General features: G+C 38.8%; 3 protein-coding genes across 5 annotated transcripts; 1 reads left to right on the top strand and 2 right to left on the bottom strand.

Annotated features, from left to right (window-relative positions):
• The first annotated feature begins 3,846 nt into the window (after nt 1-3,846).
• LOC112175388 (protein DEHYDRATION-INDUCED 19 homolog 5) lies at nt 3,847-8,286 on the top strand. Its single transcript, XM_024313058.2, has 5 exons — nt 3,847-4,078; nt 6,268-6,410; nt 6,702-6,779; nt 6,878-7,086; nt 7,891-8,286. The coding sequence occupies exons 1-5, from the start codon at nt 4,000-4,002 to the stop codon at nt 8,000-8,002; spliced, it is 621 nt and encodes a 206-aa protein (XP_024168826.1). The 5' UTR covers nt 3,847-3,999; the 3' UTR covers nt 8,003-8,286.
• A 1,519-nt stretch (nt 8,287-9,805) lies between these two features.
• LOC112177230 (elongation factor Tu, chloroplastic) lies at nt 9,806-11,639 on the bottom strand. The gene has a single exon (XM_024315513.2). It carries the CDS (start codon nt 11,462-11,464, stop codon nt 10,019-10,021), a length of 1,446 nt encoding a protein of 481 aa, XP_024171281.1. The 5' UTR covers nt 11,465-11,639; the 3' UTR covers nt 9,806-10,018.
• A 960-nt stretch (nt 11,640-12,599) lies between these two features.
• LOC112179709 (probable serine/threonine-protein kinase WNK3) lies at nt 12,600-16,652 on the bottom strand. Of its 3 annotated transcripts, none has more exons than XM_024318172.2 (8): nt 16,079-16,650; nt 15,878-15,915; nt 15,493-15,720; nt 15,175-15,398; nt 14,910-15,067; nt 14,168-14,351; nt 13,967-14,089; nt 12,600-13,860 (listed from the first exon to the last, which is right to left on the bottom strand). In XM_024318172.2, the coding sequence occupies exons 1-8, from the start codon at nt 16,163-16,165 to the stop codon at nt 13,115-13,117; spliced, it is 1,788 nt and encodes a 595-aa protein (XP_024173940.1). In that variant the 5' UTR covers nt 16,166-16,650; the 3' UTR covers nt 12,600-13,114. The 3 variants fall into 3 exon arrangements, with proteins under 3 accessions (XP_024173940.1, XP_024173941.1, XP_024173942.1); XM_024318173.2 differs by having other exon boundaries at nt 13,967-14,083; XM_024318174.2 differs by lacking the exon at nt 15,878-15,915 and having other exon boundaries at nt 16,079-16,652.
• Between the last annotated feature and the right edge of the window lie 996 nt (nt 16,653-17,648).

The raw sequence follows: 17,648 nt of genomic DNA, 5'->3' as shown, positions 1-17,648 counted from the left end.
GCTGTCGCGATTGAAATCGTCACCGCCCTACTTTAAAGAATAGTACCACCATCGCAACACCACTTCGAGGACGACAATGAATTTAGAAAGCACTATCAGACTCGATCTAGACCGGAAGCAGATCCCTAGCGCACCAAAACGTCAACAAAACCCCATCAATGACGCCACCGCTGCCACCATCATCGCTTGGAATCATATCCCAACTCGCGACATTCCTTGAAGCTGTGCCTATGACCACCCAAGCCACATAGAGACCTTTAACTAGAACCAAGACCGATCTCATAGTCAAATCTAGAGTACCGCGAATCCTACAATCTGGAGGACCCTATATCAACATGACCCGTCTGGCAGTAACATAATGACGGCGAGGCAATGCCCACACTGATCCAGAGCGCCGCCGGACGAGGGGATTTTCTCAAACCCTAGACCAGAAGAGCGGTTCAAGTTTTAGCATACCGTTGAGTTTAATCTTATGTTGAGCCTTTAATATTTTAAAAAGTAACTATGCCATTGGTTGAGGATAGGGAGCATCAATGGGCAGGACAGAGCCAGCCCTGTCCAGAATCAATGGGCTCAAGCCAAGCTGGGCAGGGCCACAACATTTTTTTTTCGGGATAGGCAGGGCTGAGCTTCTCTTAAAAATCAGGGCCTAGGGCCCCCATGGGCCCATGGCCTTACAGGCTTTTTTGGGCCGGGCTGGGCCGAGCCCATTATATTTATATGTCATGTTCTTTTCTTTAAAAAAAAAATACAAAAAGTTATGAAAAATTATGATACGTTAATGATTGAACAAAATAAAATACAAAATTAAAGGCTAGATAGAGAGCGGACGTCCCCAACCCAGAAAAAGTGTGGACGTAGCTCATCTGGCGTCGAGAAGGCGGCGATCGCTGCGCTGTAGGTGCCGGACGCACCCTTTGAACATCCCGGATGACCTCGAGAAAGCGGCGAAGGCGAAGGTGATCGGAAACTCAGCGGTGTGCGGTGAGCTCCCCGGAAACCATGGAAGCCAATTGAGCTTGATGTCGAACCCTTCGTCGACGACTCCAGCCGCTTTTGAACTGCTCCACGTCGTGGCCTGGTTCCGTCCGGCAACAGAAACGCCGCCGTCGTTGCTTGATCGAGGCCGGAGGAGCGACGTCCGCACTTTTTCTGGGTTGCGAATGTCCGCTCTCGAACGGTTTCATATATATATATATATATATATATAGGGAAAACAACAAACAATTAACACTTTACACATGTACCATGAATGAAACAAGTCTAGAAGCTTCAGCCCATGTGAGTATAAGCCCATATATTGTTTTGGAGTGGTTTTGTTAACCTCTTAACGTCTTCGACCTGAAAGTCCAAAACCAAACCCTTGATGTTCATCCCTAAACTAAATTAACATCTGATTCATTATTCAAACCCTTTTGATGAAGGGTTTTTCTAAATGTACCCAACAAAATTCCAATTGTATCGGCTAATTAATTATGTATAATAATATCTAATTAAATGCAAGTAAATTTTCCAAAATACCCTCATCTACACAAAACAAACCCAACAACTTCTTATTCCCTTCCCCTTCTCATAAGTTAGAAGCCACATTCTGGGTTTCAAGATTCATGTTCCTGTGGGAATTGCTTCAGTTTGAGACATATTTGATGAGTTTGTTTTTTTTTTTTTTGGTTAAACCAAGGTATGCCCCACCCGTAGGTAAGGACTAATCCCTCTCAAGCCGGGTCGGACCCCATTTAGGGGGGAAGCTCTCCCAATACTGTCTGCTCCATTCACAAGGCTCGAACTCGAGACCTTGCTTAAGGGGAACAAGCTACTTACCACTTGAACCACCAAGCATTGATATATTTGATGAGTTTTTAGTTCAACTAATTGTCAATTAATTGTCTAAATAAAATAATAGATTATTATTAGAGGGAAGAGAAATACTTGTGAATCATCTTCACAACTGAATAAGCAGTCATCTCAATGGAATTGATTTGTTGTCTCTAACTCAAGATCAAGAAGTAATTTTCATTGAATAATGGATTCCACTAGTCCATTGAGAGCAAAAGAAACTAATTAAGACTTCTCTCCCCATAAATAAATCCTTAGTGACGTTACTGCTGGGTATAGAAAGAAAAACCCAATATTTGCTGGGTGTTCACGATGGGGCGATGGTGGAAAAATTAATTGAGTTTAGTACATATTTTTAATTTAAAATAATTGTTGAGTATACTTAGATTTTTGCTGAGTACATTTAGAAACACCCTTGATGAAGTGTCCAAGTCTTTTAGAAAATTGACCCGGGATGACACCTAGCTCTCTCTGTAGTGATCGAAGTATCAAAATTTTCATTGAAACTGAAATTGCGAATCTTGACTAAACTGAATTAAGAGTATTAAATGGTTGATTATCTAAACCCTTTTGATCGACTTTCTGACCTTTTAGAAAATTAGACCCAAGATGACACTGAGCTCTATTCTTTGTAAACGAAATGTCCCACCACAAGCTTTTCAGAATTTGTTGTTTGGCCCTTTTTCTGTTTTTTATAGGTGGAATGCACCGACTTAGTTCATATCCAATGCACTACTCACTCATCTCACACTAGTAAAGCAACTTTCTGTCCAACTTGTTAGAGCATGCCCATGTCCTGGTTAGGTTGTCTATTCTCAAAGTAGTTCCTTTTCTTGTCACCCCCTTTTGTTTCCCTGCCTTTTGCATAAAACTTTGTTGTTAAACCTAACCACACAATTAAGTATTTCCATTCTTATCTTGGAGTACAAAATCAGAAAATCCATGTAGTGAAGTTAATAACGGATTAACTATTTTAAAATATGACACGTGGGTGTTTGTAAATGTAAATTTAAAAAGTTAAGAAAAGAGCTTAAGTTGATAATAAATAAAAAAATATATCAAATGGGTTTTTCCATTTTGAAGGGGATGTCAAATGGATAATTATTAGGGTACAAGTTCAAAAATTTCATACAATAAATTGATAATGTAATAAAGTTATTATTTTAAAGATGACACGTGAGTGTTCGTAAATGTAAGTTTAAGAAGTTACTAAACAAGTCCTAACTCTATAAATTGGTAATCAAATAATATTTACACTTAAGAGTATTTTAATATATGTAATCATTTCAATGGAAGCATAGATCACCAAAAATATTTGCATAAAAAAAGATTCATCAAATGTTGCATTGTGAATTTGCCATAAACAATGTGGAACCTACTTCTAATTTTCTTCTCCTTCAATCTTTTACCATCAACATGAAATCTAACCAAAGACGTTTTTGAGTTTTTCTCTTATCTTTTGGGATAAGGTAGCAAACCCCTTAACCCCCCTAACAAGTTTTTTTTGATAAGAAACCGCCCTAACAAGTTTGACATCAACGTCTTTAGCTTCCTTGAAGAGACCCAAAAGGCCCCATGTGAGAAAAAAAGGCTATTTGCCTATTTCACACGAGTCATATACACACACACTAAAACCATTTCCCTAATTTTCTTTTTGTGGTCGCCAAAAAATCTTATACTAAATTATTTAACCATACAATAATTCTCGGTTCAAATTTCAATACATGTCAATGCACCATGGAAAACAAATATACCATATAATAAGACCAAACCATGGTGTTCTTCAGTACTTTATGGTAAAATATGACAACTTGACAAAAGTAGCAGTAGTAGTCACTCCGCCATTACCATGTCCAATTATTCAACTGGAAGAAGAAGAAAAAGAATTTATTTGTCGAAAAAAAGAAGAAGAAAAAGAATTTATACAAAAAGAAATGAGAAAATATTCCAGGTGTCAGCTATCCATCACTAACTTTTTTTGTGTGTCAGGGAAGGTCTCAGTGTTGAGAAGCAATATATGAGGGAGTGAGTAAGCAGAACACATCACCCTTCACACCATTCACCCTCAATCTCTCAAAAAAGATTGAAACTTTGGCCTTTTTGATCCGAACCCATTTCCCCACATAACATTTCTCGCCGGAAAGTCGCCGGAGAGTTGACTCCATGGACGTTGACTCGTGGGCCTCCAGAGTTCATGCTGCCAAGAGCCTCTCTGCTGTTCATGCTACTCGGATGCACTATGGTAACTTCAATTTTTGCCCACTTTGTTTCAGTTCTTCATGTTCTTCAGCATTTCACTTTTTGTTTTTGTTTTTTGGAAGTTAATCTAGTAATAGATATGTATTGATGTTCAACTGTTCAAGTTCTTTCTCTATCTGGGTACAATTTTGGGAATTGGACTGTTAATCTGGACTTAAAGTTGAAGACTTTTTGGTTAATTTTTATATATGCAATGATTCGGTGCTTGATTGGGTTCAAGGAAGTTTGTGGCTCCTTAGTTTTTCTTTAATTGCTTGGTGAAGTAAAGCCTACATTTACTTGTGGATTGGATTTTGTTTTCTGTTTCGGACCAAGTGTTTCTGGTAGAACGTGTTTTAAATGAACTACCTTGCTTGGATTTTCATAAAAGGAACATTTTCATGAGATAAAATGGGTGCATTTTTGGTAGGAAATACTAATTTTTTTTCTTAAAATGAAAAGTTTAGAAAAATCTAAGATTTTATTGAATCTTAATGAGTTTCTATATATGTGAGATATGAAAAAACATTCTATATGTGCAATATCATAGTAAAGATGTAGGTGTTTAGGGTTGGCAGATGATATTTCCTTTTATATATTGTCAATAGAGTATATAATAGGGGCTATCCCATTGATATAATTAGGGTGCCTAAGGAAATAGATAAGAGGGACCTATCAACATGACCAATTACATTGGGGGTGAGGAAGATACTTGTGAAAATGAAGAAAACAATCGGCATGAAGAAGGTGGAAATGAGGTGGTGGATCAAGAGTTGGCAGAGCTTAAGTTGGGTGTAGAAATCTTAAGGGTTCAGCATCTGCTCCGGAGGATGCAGCTGGAAAAAATAGGAAATAGTTCATCTGAAAGTAGGCAAGAGGTTGAGGAAAAGTCTGAGGTTGATGCTTCTAGTGTCATTGTTTATGAAAGGGAAGATGATTATGAGGAAGCAACTTACAAAACTAGATCAAAAGCAGGTAACAAGCTTAAGGTTTGATTGTTTAACCATAGACTAAAATTAAAAATCCGTTTAGCTATGGATGTTGAGACTGGTTGATCCCTTTGTAGCTTATACAGTTTATAGATAAGAAGTTGCATGTGCATATTTGTTTAGGCTCTGCTGTTCCTTAGAAGAGTCAAAGTGGTGTTTGATTTAAGCATTTCCATACTGAATCAGTCTATATGATTCACAAGATTTCAGTTATTAGTTTCTTGTTGCCAGAGTATGAGCTGCAGGTTAGAGATAGCTTGAGTACATCATTCTTTCTGATATATATATATATATATATATATATATATATATATATATATCTACGTATCTGTGTGCATGTCGCGCGTGTTTTCACGTGTTTGATCCTGTGATTTAATGCCAGAATGTGCGCTTGTTTGCCCGTGTTTTATGCTGTGATTTAATGCAAAAATGCTCACGTGTGTGCACGTGTTTGATTCTGTGATTAATTCCAGAATGTGCGTTTGTAAACATGTGTTTGAACATGTAATTTAATGAATATTTGAGAGGTTGCTTTAATTGGGATAGCCTAGTTGTTTATAACGTCTATGTGCGTATAGTAATTAGGATCTCCAAGAACCTGTACATACCTCTGCTTGTATACATTTCCTGTGATTTGATGCCAGAATATTTGAGATTTTAAGGCTGAGTAGTCTAGAATTTCTATGTGCCTGTGCATAGCTTAAGAATATGCGACTTAGTGTGTCTGCATGTGTACATTTCCTGTAATTTGACGCCAGAATGTGCACGTGTTTGCATATATTTGATCCTGTAATTTAATTCTAGAATGTTTGTGTCTTTGCACATGTTTGATCCTGTGAATTGTATTTTGGAATTTCAATGTCCTTTTAATAATGAGGAGTTCCAAGACCTGTTACATACCCTAAGAATATCTAAGGAGACCAATCTTCTTGAAGCATTTTCTTTCTTGTTGCTAAATCCAATTTCATTCCTTTTATTATTGTTTTGTAGCAGTGAAATTATGGTTTCCTACTCTGTTCAAAATGTTGGTGCACTTAGTATGACTGGTAGTCACTCAAATTGTTTCTAGTATGTAATTGTTGAAGTCCTATACATGTGGCCACTCCTCCTAGGTTCCTATATACAAACAGACACAGTCGCACACACCCATCCACAGATTTTGTCTAAATGTCGAACTTCTATCTTATCCTGTATTGTGAAACAGATAATCATTTTGCCTTGGACGATTCTGAAGGAGATGATGATGCAAAGTCTTGTTTTCTATGCCCTTTTTGTTATGTGGACATTGAAGTCCCTATGCTCTGCAACCACTTGGAGGAAGAACACTGCTTTGACTTCAAAAATGCAGTATGTTCTTTTCTTTACCAAAAATATTGTTGTATGGGATTTTTCTTCTTTAAGGGTGATTTAGTATGGTAGGAAAAAAAAAAAAGGAATCTTGAGTCTTTCATAGACTATCTAATGAAAAGCATTGAATGTTTTGATAAAGAAAGATTAATATATCTACTTGGTATAGTTTATAGCATGTATTCACCATAATGATAAATCGGTGTCCGATTGGAATATGTTATTGATGTCATTTTATGATGTTTTGATTGGAAATTGGACTTGATGACTACTTTAATCTTGCTATTCCAGGTTTGTCCTTTATGTGCAGCAAATCTAGGGAAGGATGTCATCGGACATTTCATGGTGCAGCACGCAAGCTCCTTCAAGGTATTATTACTGATATTGGATCATGGATTCATTATATGTCAGTCTATTATTTTGCTGAGCAATGTTGAAACCTTCAAGGATTTGTTTATGCTTTTCAGCACAGGAGAAAATCTCAAAAATCCGGTCCCTGGACTGGTAGTTCAGCAATGAAAGCGCTGCTGAAGAATGGAAGGGCATATGCACATGAATCTGCACCTGATCCTCTCCTCTCACCTTTTATCTGCAATGTATCATTTTCAGATCCTAATGGTACTCCGCAAGATGTTTGTTCTGATATCAATGCCCCTATTATTTCCGATATGAAAAGGTACACTCCTTTTGCTCTAAATGAAATTATGACAGGTTAGTGGTGGCAGTGAGCTTTTGCAGGGATTGCAAACTTAAGAATCTTTATTTAACATTCACTGTGCATCAATCATCTTACAATAGTTAATGGATCTTGCAAAAACCTAGGTACATCGTATTTTTTAAGTTGGAAACTATTTTAAAAGAAAAGAACAGTTCTGAAACAGCACCTCCTAAGTTTATGCTCCAATAATAAGACAGATTGCTGTTTAACAGTATTCTTGTTATTTTATATAATATCTACTCTTTTGTGGAGAAAGGAACTAAACCTATTATGTGAGCCTAAGATCTAAATCTGCCCTTCATCAAGAGTCCCAAACTTTTAAGAGGTGTTGAGTTTGTCTGTGAACTTGTCTGTGTCATCTTCCAACCTCTTTTCCCCTAAAAATCAAGGACAATCAAAATCCATCACACCAGTTTGGTAGTTTTCCATGAGAAGGATGAATTCATATTAGGAAACACTGCCAATATCTGCTCATTTTATCGTTTTTCCTTATCAGTGTTGTCACTGAAGAAATTTATGTTGTTTGTCACCAATAGATTGATAAGAGCTGGCTCGGTTGACTAGTTATTATATGCTCCTGTGTTTGTTATTATCTAATCAAGGCTCATTTAACTCTTGCACTGCCATTCACTTGCTTTATTGAGTAGAGTAGTGATGACATGTAAAATAAAATAGCATTCTGAGCGTTACACAAAAACATAAAGCCGCTTAATGAAAATAGGCCAGTTGATACCCTGTTGCTGATACATTTTTTCCGTGCAGCACTGAGCCATCTTTGCCAGATGAAGGTTGTGAAAAGGATAATGCAGAGAGAAGGCAGAGGGCAACATTTGTGCAGCAGTTGATTGCATCAACCATATTCTCAGATCTATGAATTGTTTCTGAGCTAGAGACTTAAAGCGGAAGATGCAGGATATTGCTCATCTCATCATTCACCAAGGATGCTGCTGTATCAGTGTGTCGTTAGGCAATGAATCTACACAGTGGAGCGTGAATTTAGGAAGTCACAGTCTATATTAGGGTATTTACAGAGAGAAGTTGTCTTTAGATAGACAATGTTTGTTGCAATGAGACACTGTATACATGTTTGTAAACTATTTATCCTTTTATGGCTATTTATATATAAGCAGCCTCTTTTAGAGGCGACTTTCATATTAAGGAGAGCTTATTTATAGTATCAGTGGCTATCTTCTCTTTTACTCTATATTCTATACACAGATACAGTAGATGCTCGACATTATACTATTTCACCTGATTAAATCTGATGGAAATCTCTTGATGGCTATGTTTACCAGTTTGGTCCATTGCGTAAGAATTGAGTCGAATCCAAAGCTTCAGGGATGGAGAACTGATTTTGCGAGTCTCAAGAATTGCAGCCATTGCGGGTCATGCAGAGGGACAAGCCAAGGAATTTGCAAAAATGATACTAGCACCATCTGACCAAACTACCTCTACTCAAGAAAAGAAAACAGCACCGAGTTTGGAAAATCATATTTGCAAAGAAAACAGTAAGTTCCACTTGGCTAAGGAATGGTATTCAATGGAACAAATGTAGCTCTTATATTTGCCGAAGTAGTGATCAAGGGACTCGGAGATTAGATCGGAAGTATACATGGATTCCCAAGGCAAATATGCATATTCTTATCGAACATGTTTAAGGCTCACTATGTTTGCAGTGTCAAGGGAAAATAGGAAAAACTAAACCTGCGATTCATGCGTGTGCCTGTTTCAGTTGTTTTTTATCTTCCCAAATTACCTCAACTTATCACCATATTACCATTCAATCTCTCTATCTAATTCACCGATCGATCATACATAACCAACTCGGTGCTGTTTTCTTGAAGTTCACCTGGACTTTTGAATTTGATATGAATGGAAGTGGTGAGTCATCATTCTGGGGAAAGCCAACTCCATGTGTCCAACCAAAAAAGTCTGAGATTTAGCGTTTCTAACACAGAACGAAAAGGATAATATACAGGATGGGTAGAAGAGGCTCGATCCATGATCCGAAAAGATAGAATTAGGCTATAATAGGAAAAGGATATATTAATTACATTACAACTTTACAAGTATATGGATTGGAAAAGGATGTAGTTAATAAGAGTAAACATATGGGGTTGGAATTTTGAAGATTGATCATCAAGGCCTTGCATTTGCGATTGGAAATTTGGGAAATTGAGACTGGGAGAGGAAATGAGGTGTAGTTTGGCCAGGGAAGTGGTTTATGTAACAACAGTAGAGAAAAATTAAAGGGCTGTGCAAAAACTCTTCCACCAAACCGAAGATGGGATCAACATGGAGATGATAACATGTAAATGGTAATAGGGAAGCTTCGAAAAGAATGTTACCAATATAGGTGAAGCTTCACAGAGCAAATGTATGCCATGTTCGTTTTTCAATATCTTAACTTCACAAAAAATGGTTCAAGTAAATAAAGAACATCCTTAGTGCATTGTCTGTGTGTTGCATGATACTCCTCAAAATCAACCAATACAAGAAACATGTAAATCCTAGACCTTTAATTTAAAAAATCATACTACTAATTGTAACCAGAGGCATACCACACCAAACAGCTTTAATGGGTGAAAGACAAGCAAATGCTACACCTTCAGTTTCATGAGTACAAACCAAATGGAAGTATCAACTCGATTGAAAGGGAATTTATGTCACCATTTGGTTTAACTGAAGTCAATATTGAATCATCACAAAAATATTATCAAACTAAACTGGCAACCAAATCAGAACAAATGGCAAATGAACCTACAAAATATATAACATTTGATGGTGAAAATCGCTTAAAATGTCAAAACTAAATAAAATTAAGTTGAGAGTTCGAGTTTGACACCACAAAAACAAAGTGAAGAGCACCAACCGAGCTCTTCTTTTTTTATCACTCAAGTATGGCTCCAATAACACCTGCTCCAACAGTCTTCCCTCCTTCTCTGATAGCAAACCTCATTCCGGACTCACAAGCCACAGGCACAATCAATTCGACAATAATCTTGACACGATCACCAGGCATAACCATCTTGGACTCCTCATCCTTATCATTCATAATCTGAGTGACTCTACCGGTGACATCAGTAGTCCTCATGTAAAACTGTGGCCTATAACCCGAGAAGAAGGGGGAATGCCTACCACCCTCTTCCTTCTTCAACACATAGACAATGGCCTCAAACTTAGTATGCGGGGTAATAGTCCCCGGCTTAGCCAAAACCATCCCTCTCTGAATATCAATCTTCTGAATACCCCTAAGCAACAGCCCCACATTGTCACCGGCCAAAGCCTCATCGAGAATCTTCTGAAACATCTCCACACCGGTAACAGTGGTGCTTCTCGTATCCTTCAACCCAACAATGTCGACTGTATCCCCAGTCTTAATGGTGCCCCTCTCGACACGGCCGGTGGCCACAGTCCCACGGCCGGTGATGGAAAACACATCTTCAATGGCCATCAAAAACGGCAGATCAGTCTGCCGTTGCGGAATAGGTATGTAGCTATCAACAGCATCCATAAGCTCATAAATCTTATCTACCCATTTATTGTCACCACGCTTAATAGCAGGGTCGGCCATCAAAGCCTCTAGTGCTAACAAAGCCGAACCGGAAATGATGGGCACATCATCACCGGGAAACTCATATGAAGAAAGCAACTCACGCACCTCCAATTCGACGAGCTCGAGAAGCTCCTCGTCGTCGACCTGGTCCTGTTTGTTGAGGAAGACCACCATGTTGGGCACGCCGACTTGCTTCGCGAGCAAGATGTGCTCTTTGGTCTGCGGCATTGGGCCGTCGGCGCCGGAGCAGACGAGGATGGCGCCGTCCATCTGGGCGGCCCCGGTGATCATGTTCTTGACGTAGTCGGCGTGGCCGGGGCAGTCGACGTGGGCGTAGTGGCGGCTCTCGGTCTCGTACTCGACGGTGGCGGTGTTGATGGTAATTCCGCGCGCGCGCTCCTCCGGCGCGGCGTCGATTTCGTCGTACTTCTTGACGGCGCTGTTGCCCATGGAGGCGAGGGCCATGGTGAGGGCGGCGGTGAGGGTGGTCTTGCCGTGGTCGACGTGGCCGATGGTGCCGATGTTGACGTGGGGCTTCTTGCGCTCGAACTTGCCACGCGCGGCCTTGACGGTGAAGGAGCGGCGCGTGGGGTGGTGGTGGAGGTGGTGGCGCGTGGAGGAGGGAGTGAGGTGGAGGATGGTGGAGGGGTTTAGGAAGGAAGAGGAGAGGTGGGTGAGCTTGGAAGTGGGTCTAATTGAGAAACAAGGGGTTGAAGAAGGTGAGGAGGCATAAGGGTATGTGAGCTTTGAGGAAGCTGCTGCTGCTGTTGAGATTGCCATGGGAGAGATTAGACTAATTGGGTCTTCTTCTGGTGAAGAAGAAGAAGAAGAAGAAGAAGATGGGGATTGGGATTTGGGGGGGTTTTGGGATGGAGGAGAGGAGAGCTGAAGAGAGTAGAGTAGAGAAGAGGGAGTGAGGGTTGTAAATGTTATCCTTTTAGGAAGATAATCAAAGAGGGCCTCATATGCTGTGTTCTATCCATTTCTCTGCCTCAAAGAGGGTTTTGGAGGGATTACTGGTGTGGGTCACTGATGGGGATTTAGACTTTCTGTGCAACTATACCTACATGCTCCCACCTGTACAATTAAAACCCATTCTACTTTCTTGCTTATTTTTACCTTGGTAAAAGTCATGTTGAGACGTGAGGTAGAGCTCAGAATATGAGTATAGAGGTAAATGTTTTTAATCACTCGAGCTACAGATCAATTATTTTATTATTTTATTTTGTGCAAATGTACTATTCCACACATCTAATTTGACAACTTATTATAGTAGTAACATTATTATTATTAATCGTTTTAGTCCTGAGTGTTAAGCATTATAAAGCATTAACTAACTTTTTGTGAGTAATAACCACATTTGTCATAAAATTTCATATTGTCAGTTTTAATATGTCACTTTTAGACTCGTTGAAGTATTTCCTCTTCTTTCAAGACACAAAAATTGACCCAGGGGATAGGTTTTGTTCCTTTTTTTTCCTAAGATAAATACATCGAAGATTTACTTCAATGGTTTGCAGGGTTCGACCAAGGGAACACTGTTTTTTCGTTATTAGTACACAATCAATACTAGTCAAAACTCAGAAGAACCCATTTCCCCTTGAAGTCATTTGAGGCTCTAAATCTCCAAGAGGTTATATCATCTTAAATGCATTATGAGAGAGACTGGTGGTGACTTCATTCATTGTGTTCATGGCTTCCAACCTACAAAACCAGAATCCCATTGTGCCACGCATTTCAATCAAATACCTTAGTTTTAGGGAACACCGTGGAGTCAAAATCAACCATAGAAGATGTGTCACGAGCACCAACCTCATGTTATGGTCTGGTGATATGAACGTCATTGCTAATAAGAAAACAATATATTCTGAATGACAAGAGTAAGCAGTGAACAGAGTAATCAACAAGTAACCCAAACAAAATTTACCCGAAAGGTTAAATATTGATAATCACATTTTCTCGACAGTGCTCAGAAGCAAGTCTGATTCGAGGTGAAACTCAAATTAAGGAAATGAATTATCTGTACATAGTATACACTGCAACCAATTTTGACCACCCGTATCACACTATAAGTCAGGGATAGCATGTTGATATCAAGGCATATATAGTTATACTAATATTACAAAGGTATGTGACTGATCAAACCAAATACCTTCCTCGGCAGAATCACATAATTCGTGGGAATCGAAGTGCCGGGTCCTTAGGGCTTCACGGGACTCGCTCTCAAAGCTGATCTAGATAACAATCTTGATTGTTCTTCAAACTAGTACTAGCTCATGCTTCCCAACTTACTCATGTATAAAATATCTCTGAGGTTTGTACAATCTGTAACCGGCAAACTAGTAAAAAATTCTATATATCCATCATCCAAGCACTAGAAACTAGAGACATGACCTAGCAAAAAGAACCTGAATCTCCTGAGTTCTTAGTTTAGCAGTGTGCCTCATGGTGCATTCTAGAGTCTGAAATCTTTAACTTACAATTATCTAAAACCTTTTGACAGAAAGCTGGAGGTAGTTCATGCAAGACATCTGATATCTCTGAGTCATGCTTCCTTTTGAGTTCATCTAGCTCCTTTTTCTGTTGCACCAATAGCTTCTCAAGTTTCTCAACAATGATCTTGACTTCTTCTGGTTCAAATAAATGAGCTCCATTTCTATTATGTAGATCAATAGAAGCATCAAGACTATCGCAATTCAGTGAACCAGAGTTTTCTGCACCATTTGGATCGTCTTCGTTTCGAGGAGATTTTTCTTGACTACCAGGAGATTTATCATTGTCATCGGTGCCTCTTGTATTGTCTGATCCCTCTGGAGACTGCAAGTTGGAATAACCATGCTTCACTGGAGAGTTTCCATTACCTGCCTTGGGAGAGTCGGACCAATACTTGCGGCCTGAAGGCAATCTTTCTAATGCTAGATTACTGACCTCACTTATCGGGGAAGAAGCATCTTCCTTAAAGTCAGAAACTGGGCTATTCGAAGTTGACACATCAACATCAATATTATCTCCAGAAATCCAATCTGGAATGTGGGATTGAATCTCAGAGTCAATAAGTTCAGCAATTGTTGAAACATCTTGATCTGTCAGATCCAACTCTTGAACCATTTCACTAGCAACAGCAATTGCAGTGTCTTCACCAATATCAAATGGAAAGTGGATATTTCGAAAATGACCTGACCCAAGTGACACTTTTTCAAGTTAAGAGCGGTAAACGGTAATATTCTTTTTTACTGAAAACTAAGTACAGTGGCAAAAATGGAGAAGGACGAAGGGGTTAACCTGTAGAATCTGCTATTCGTAGTTTCAGAAATATTGTGTCGTCTTTCCTCTGGCCTTGTACCGTGAAGTCTCTACTCATTTCAGAATCCACACCAACATTCTGATCAGAAGTGCCTTCTGCATCTAGCATGAAAAAATGTGATGTAAATAAGACAAACAGTGTTTGAGGCTTTGAGCACTAGAGAAACAACAAAAGCTTACCTGGATAATGAGCTCTGGGTTGAAGAGAATGAGGTATACTTTCACGATCCCCATCTGACTGAAGAAAAGGATCCATCAAAAGTGCCTCAGCAGGCAAGCGATCAGATACTTTCACAATGCATTTTTCTATAAATGCTTTTACTCCGGGATCTGTCACTTTTGACAATGATGCTGGCTTTATTCCCTACCAATGAAAAAAAAAAAAACCGATATAATAGCCATGTTATGAAATGTATGTTTGCAGTTCGCCAATGGTCTGAGGAAATAGGCAAACTGGCAGCAAAATAGCTTAAACTTATGGAAACAGTAGTGATAAGCCATCAAATCATTTCATATCAAGAATCTAATGGGAGATAACATATGATTTCAACAATTAAAAGTTGAACAGCCATAGTGTATAGAAATTAAATGTACAGGGCGCTACCAGAAATTGTCAACAAAACCCAGCACAATGTGGTAAGAGAATAGAATAGTAGCTTAGTGAGATTGGCAAAAGAAGTTATGCAATGAATCATGACCAAAAGAGAATAAACAGCATCACATAGCTAAATTAAATTATCACATGCAGATCTAACAGATCTAGTGATTGTGACATTTTGAGACTTTCGATATGATATAACTTTCAATTACCGAAAAAAGAAAAAGAAAATTCAATTAGTTTAACAGAAACAATTTGATAAATTATATATCAATACGAACTGCATATCAACTTTATATAGAGTCAAGGTCATGAAGGCCTTACTGATGTCACTTTCTTGAATATCTGAGCAGCATTAGTACACTCAACATAAGGATACTCAAAGGTCACCAACTCTAATAAGCACATGCCAAAGGCATAAATGTCAACAAGCTCATTATATTCCTCTTCATAAAGCTCTGGCGCCATAAACTCAGGAGTACCTTAAGAAACAGAAACAACTGCAATGTCAGCTCTGATGCCCGATGATTCAGCAGTAATATCATTGCAGAAGAGAAAAATAGATAATGATGATATTTATAATCCTCACCAATAACACTGTGAGCTGAACGAGCCTGGCGAAGAATAGCAGCCAGTCCTAAGTCACCAATTTTCACCTCACCCTGGTTCCCATTGACAAAAATGTTGTCACACTTCAAATCTCGGTGAATAACTGGGGGGTCATGCCGGTGAAGATACAGAAGGCCTTCTAAGATCTGCCTAGACCACTTTTTTAGTGCCCTCAAATCAACGTGCTTATGTTTCCTCCGGTATCTACATAAGGAAACATTGAAACACTAAATAAAAGTACAAATGAGCTGCAGAAAACTGAATATTAACCGGACAAAACAGAGCATCCAAAACTCACTGCCTCAAGTTTCCCGAAGTGAAAATCTCTGTAATGAAGTTGATATTTTCATGCTTGGTATCAACCCAAGAGTTGTAAAACTTAATAATGTTCTTGTGCTTCAAAGTCTTGAGCAAATGAACTTCCGAATAAAGGCGCTCCAAATCTTCAGAGTTGCGCAATAGATCTGCGACCTTAACTTGGTTCCAAGCTACTTCAATTCCTTCCAATTCATCAAACGCTCTATATCTAATTTTCCCACGAAAACCGATCAAGGACACACAAAATGTCTACAAACACTCTGGCATTACATCATTCAATATCCAACTAAAAATCCAAACTCGAAGCATTATAAAAAAAAACTAAAAAATGAAACTTTGACAGAAGAACAGAGCAAAAAGGATACACTTTCTTGAAAGCCCCTTTGCCTAAAACCTCTTTATACTGCAAATCACCGAAATCAAATACAACTCATCACCACTCACAAATCAACTCATATAAATCAACCCACATCAGAACTCCATTAAAAGATGAAAACTTGCAAGAGTAGAACAGCTAATTACGCAATAAATGAAGAAAGCCAGAGATACAGTTTCGAACTACTGACCCGTCCGTAACGACCAGAGGGATCAATTTCAACGAACTCAGCTTCGGCATCGTCCGTTTCCTGGTCCGACGGCAAATCCTGAGGCATTGGTTCTCTCAAAGCCTTGTGCTTTCGATCAAATCAAAACTCCGATCGGATTGGGATCGAATCCAAAAACCCTGAAACTTCCAATTTGGGTGGGAACCAACTACGAGCCCAAATTGGAACCCGCCAAAAATGGGGAAGGCAGCAGAGTCGGTGGGGGTGTCAAATTGACCCGAATCGGAAAAGAAAGAGAACAAGACGAAGAAGGTGGGAATGAGAAGGCGTTAGATTTTCTGAGAGAGAGTGACTCTGTCACATACACAGGGCTTTTAAAAATAAATATTGGGTTTCTGGGATTTCTGCATCCAAAAAGGTCGACTTTGGCTTGCTTTGGCTTTTGGGGTCATGTGGGGATTGGACATGTCCTTCTCTGCTTAATTAGCTTTTACTTTCTCTGTTCAACGATACAGGAAGGGAACTATTTGCACCGTCTTAGGAAGATTGATTTTATATGAAAAGGGTCCAAAAATATGATCACGAGTTTACGACTCTTGTGATATAAATTTTAAATATATGTGAGAGAGTTGAGGATTAGGGAAGAATGATGCCGAATATACAAGAGCATCACGTGTGTGTGCGGTGCATCTATTGCACTAGCTAACTTTGATCCTTGTAAGTTGTACACTTTAACCATGTTCGGCTTGTGATGAAGTCATCATATGTCTTGGTTGAATGTATGTAAAATTTATTATCAAATTAGGGCATGAAATGATGTGATGCATAAGATTGCTCTTTTTTAGTGCTTATGTGTTTGTTTGTTTTTTATTTTATTTTTTATTTAGGATCCATTGGCCAATTACATATGATTATTTTGTAATTTCTGTTTCTAGCAATTTCTCCTTCATTTAGCAATATGAGCTTGATTTAAAAAAGAAAAAGTATAACAGAGTATTAGAAACAATGTTGTGTGTAGATAATCTCTCATTATCATTTGAGAAAGAAGAGAGGAAAAACAAACCTGAAGTTTCCCACCTGTCATGCGCTCTAAATTAGTGAAAACAGATTCCGGAAGATCATCAAGCAGGAGGTGTTGCAATGTTGCAATGTCATTACAGAAGGCTTTTCTAGTAATGTGATGCTTATAGTCCATATGAATAGTACTGATACGTACTCACACTAATCATTTTGAAGTTTTTCTGAACAAATTTAAGAATTTTAGGTCCGTTTATCTGTTGCGAGCTGAGATATGTCTCCTTTCCCTTACAGCAAAAGAAAAAAAAGACATTTTTCTTCCCAAACAACTAACTGTGCACGAAATAATGAAATATACAAGACACAAGAGGCTGTTATTAGGCCTGGCAACAGTGCGGTCACGGGCGGGTTACGGGCGGACTTAACGGGTTGGCGGTCTTAACGGGCTCAACCCGTTATCTTAACGGGTTATAACGGGTTGAGCCGATGGGTTCGCGGGTTACCCGTTAGAACCCGTTAAGACTGCTAAGGTTTTTTTTTTTTTTTAAATTTTAAAATTCTTTTCTAATCAATT

This window comes from Rosa chinensis, chromosome 7 (assembly GCF_002994745.2).
Source record: "Rosa chinensis cultivar Old Blush chromosome 7, RchiOBHm-V2, whole genome shotgun sequence".
Classification (NCBI taxonomy): domain Eukaryota; kingdom Viridiplantae; phylum Streptophyta; class Magnoliopsida; order Rosales; family Rosaceae; genus Rosa; species Rosa chinensis.
Note: the sequence above shows the minus strand (reverse complement) of the source record. Positions and strands in the feature narration are given on the sequence as shown.

Excerpts from the sequence above, each read along its gene's own strand:
- LOC112175388 (XM_024313058.2), top strand. The coding sequence starts at position 4,000 with ATGGACGTTGACTCGTGGGCCTCCAGAGTTCATGCTGCCAAGAGCCTC. Across the intron at positions 4,079-6,267 it reads TGCTACTCGGATGCACTATG|ATAATCATTTTGCCTTGGAC; the intron begins GTAACTTCAATT and ends ATTGTGAAACAG. Across the intron at positions 7,087-7,890 it reads ATTATTTCCGATATGAAAAG|CACTGAGCCATCTTTGCCAG; the intron begins GTACACTCCTTT and ends TTTTCCGTGCAG.
- LOC112177230 (XM_024315513.2), bottom strand. The coding sequence starts at position 11,464 with ATGGCAATCTCAACAGCAGCAGCAGCTTCCTCAAAGCTCACATACCCT.
- LOC112179709 (XM_024318172.2), bottom strand. The coding sequence starts at position 16,165 with ATGCCTCAGGATTTGCCGTCGGACCAGGAAACGGACGATGCCGAAGCT. Across the intron at positions 15,916-16,078 it reads CCTCTGGTCGTTACGGACGG|TATAAAGAGGTTTTAGGCAA; the intron begins GTCAGTAGTTCG and ends GGTGATTTGCAG. Across the intron at positions 14,090-14,167 it reads ACCCAGAGCTCATTATCCAG|ATGCAGAAGGCACTTCTGAT; the intron begins GTAAGCTTTTGT and ends TTTTCATGCTAG.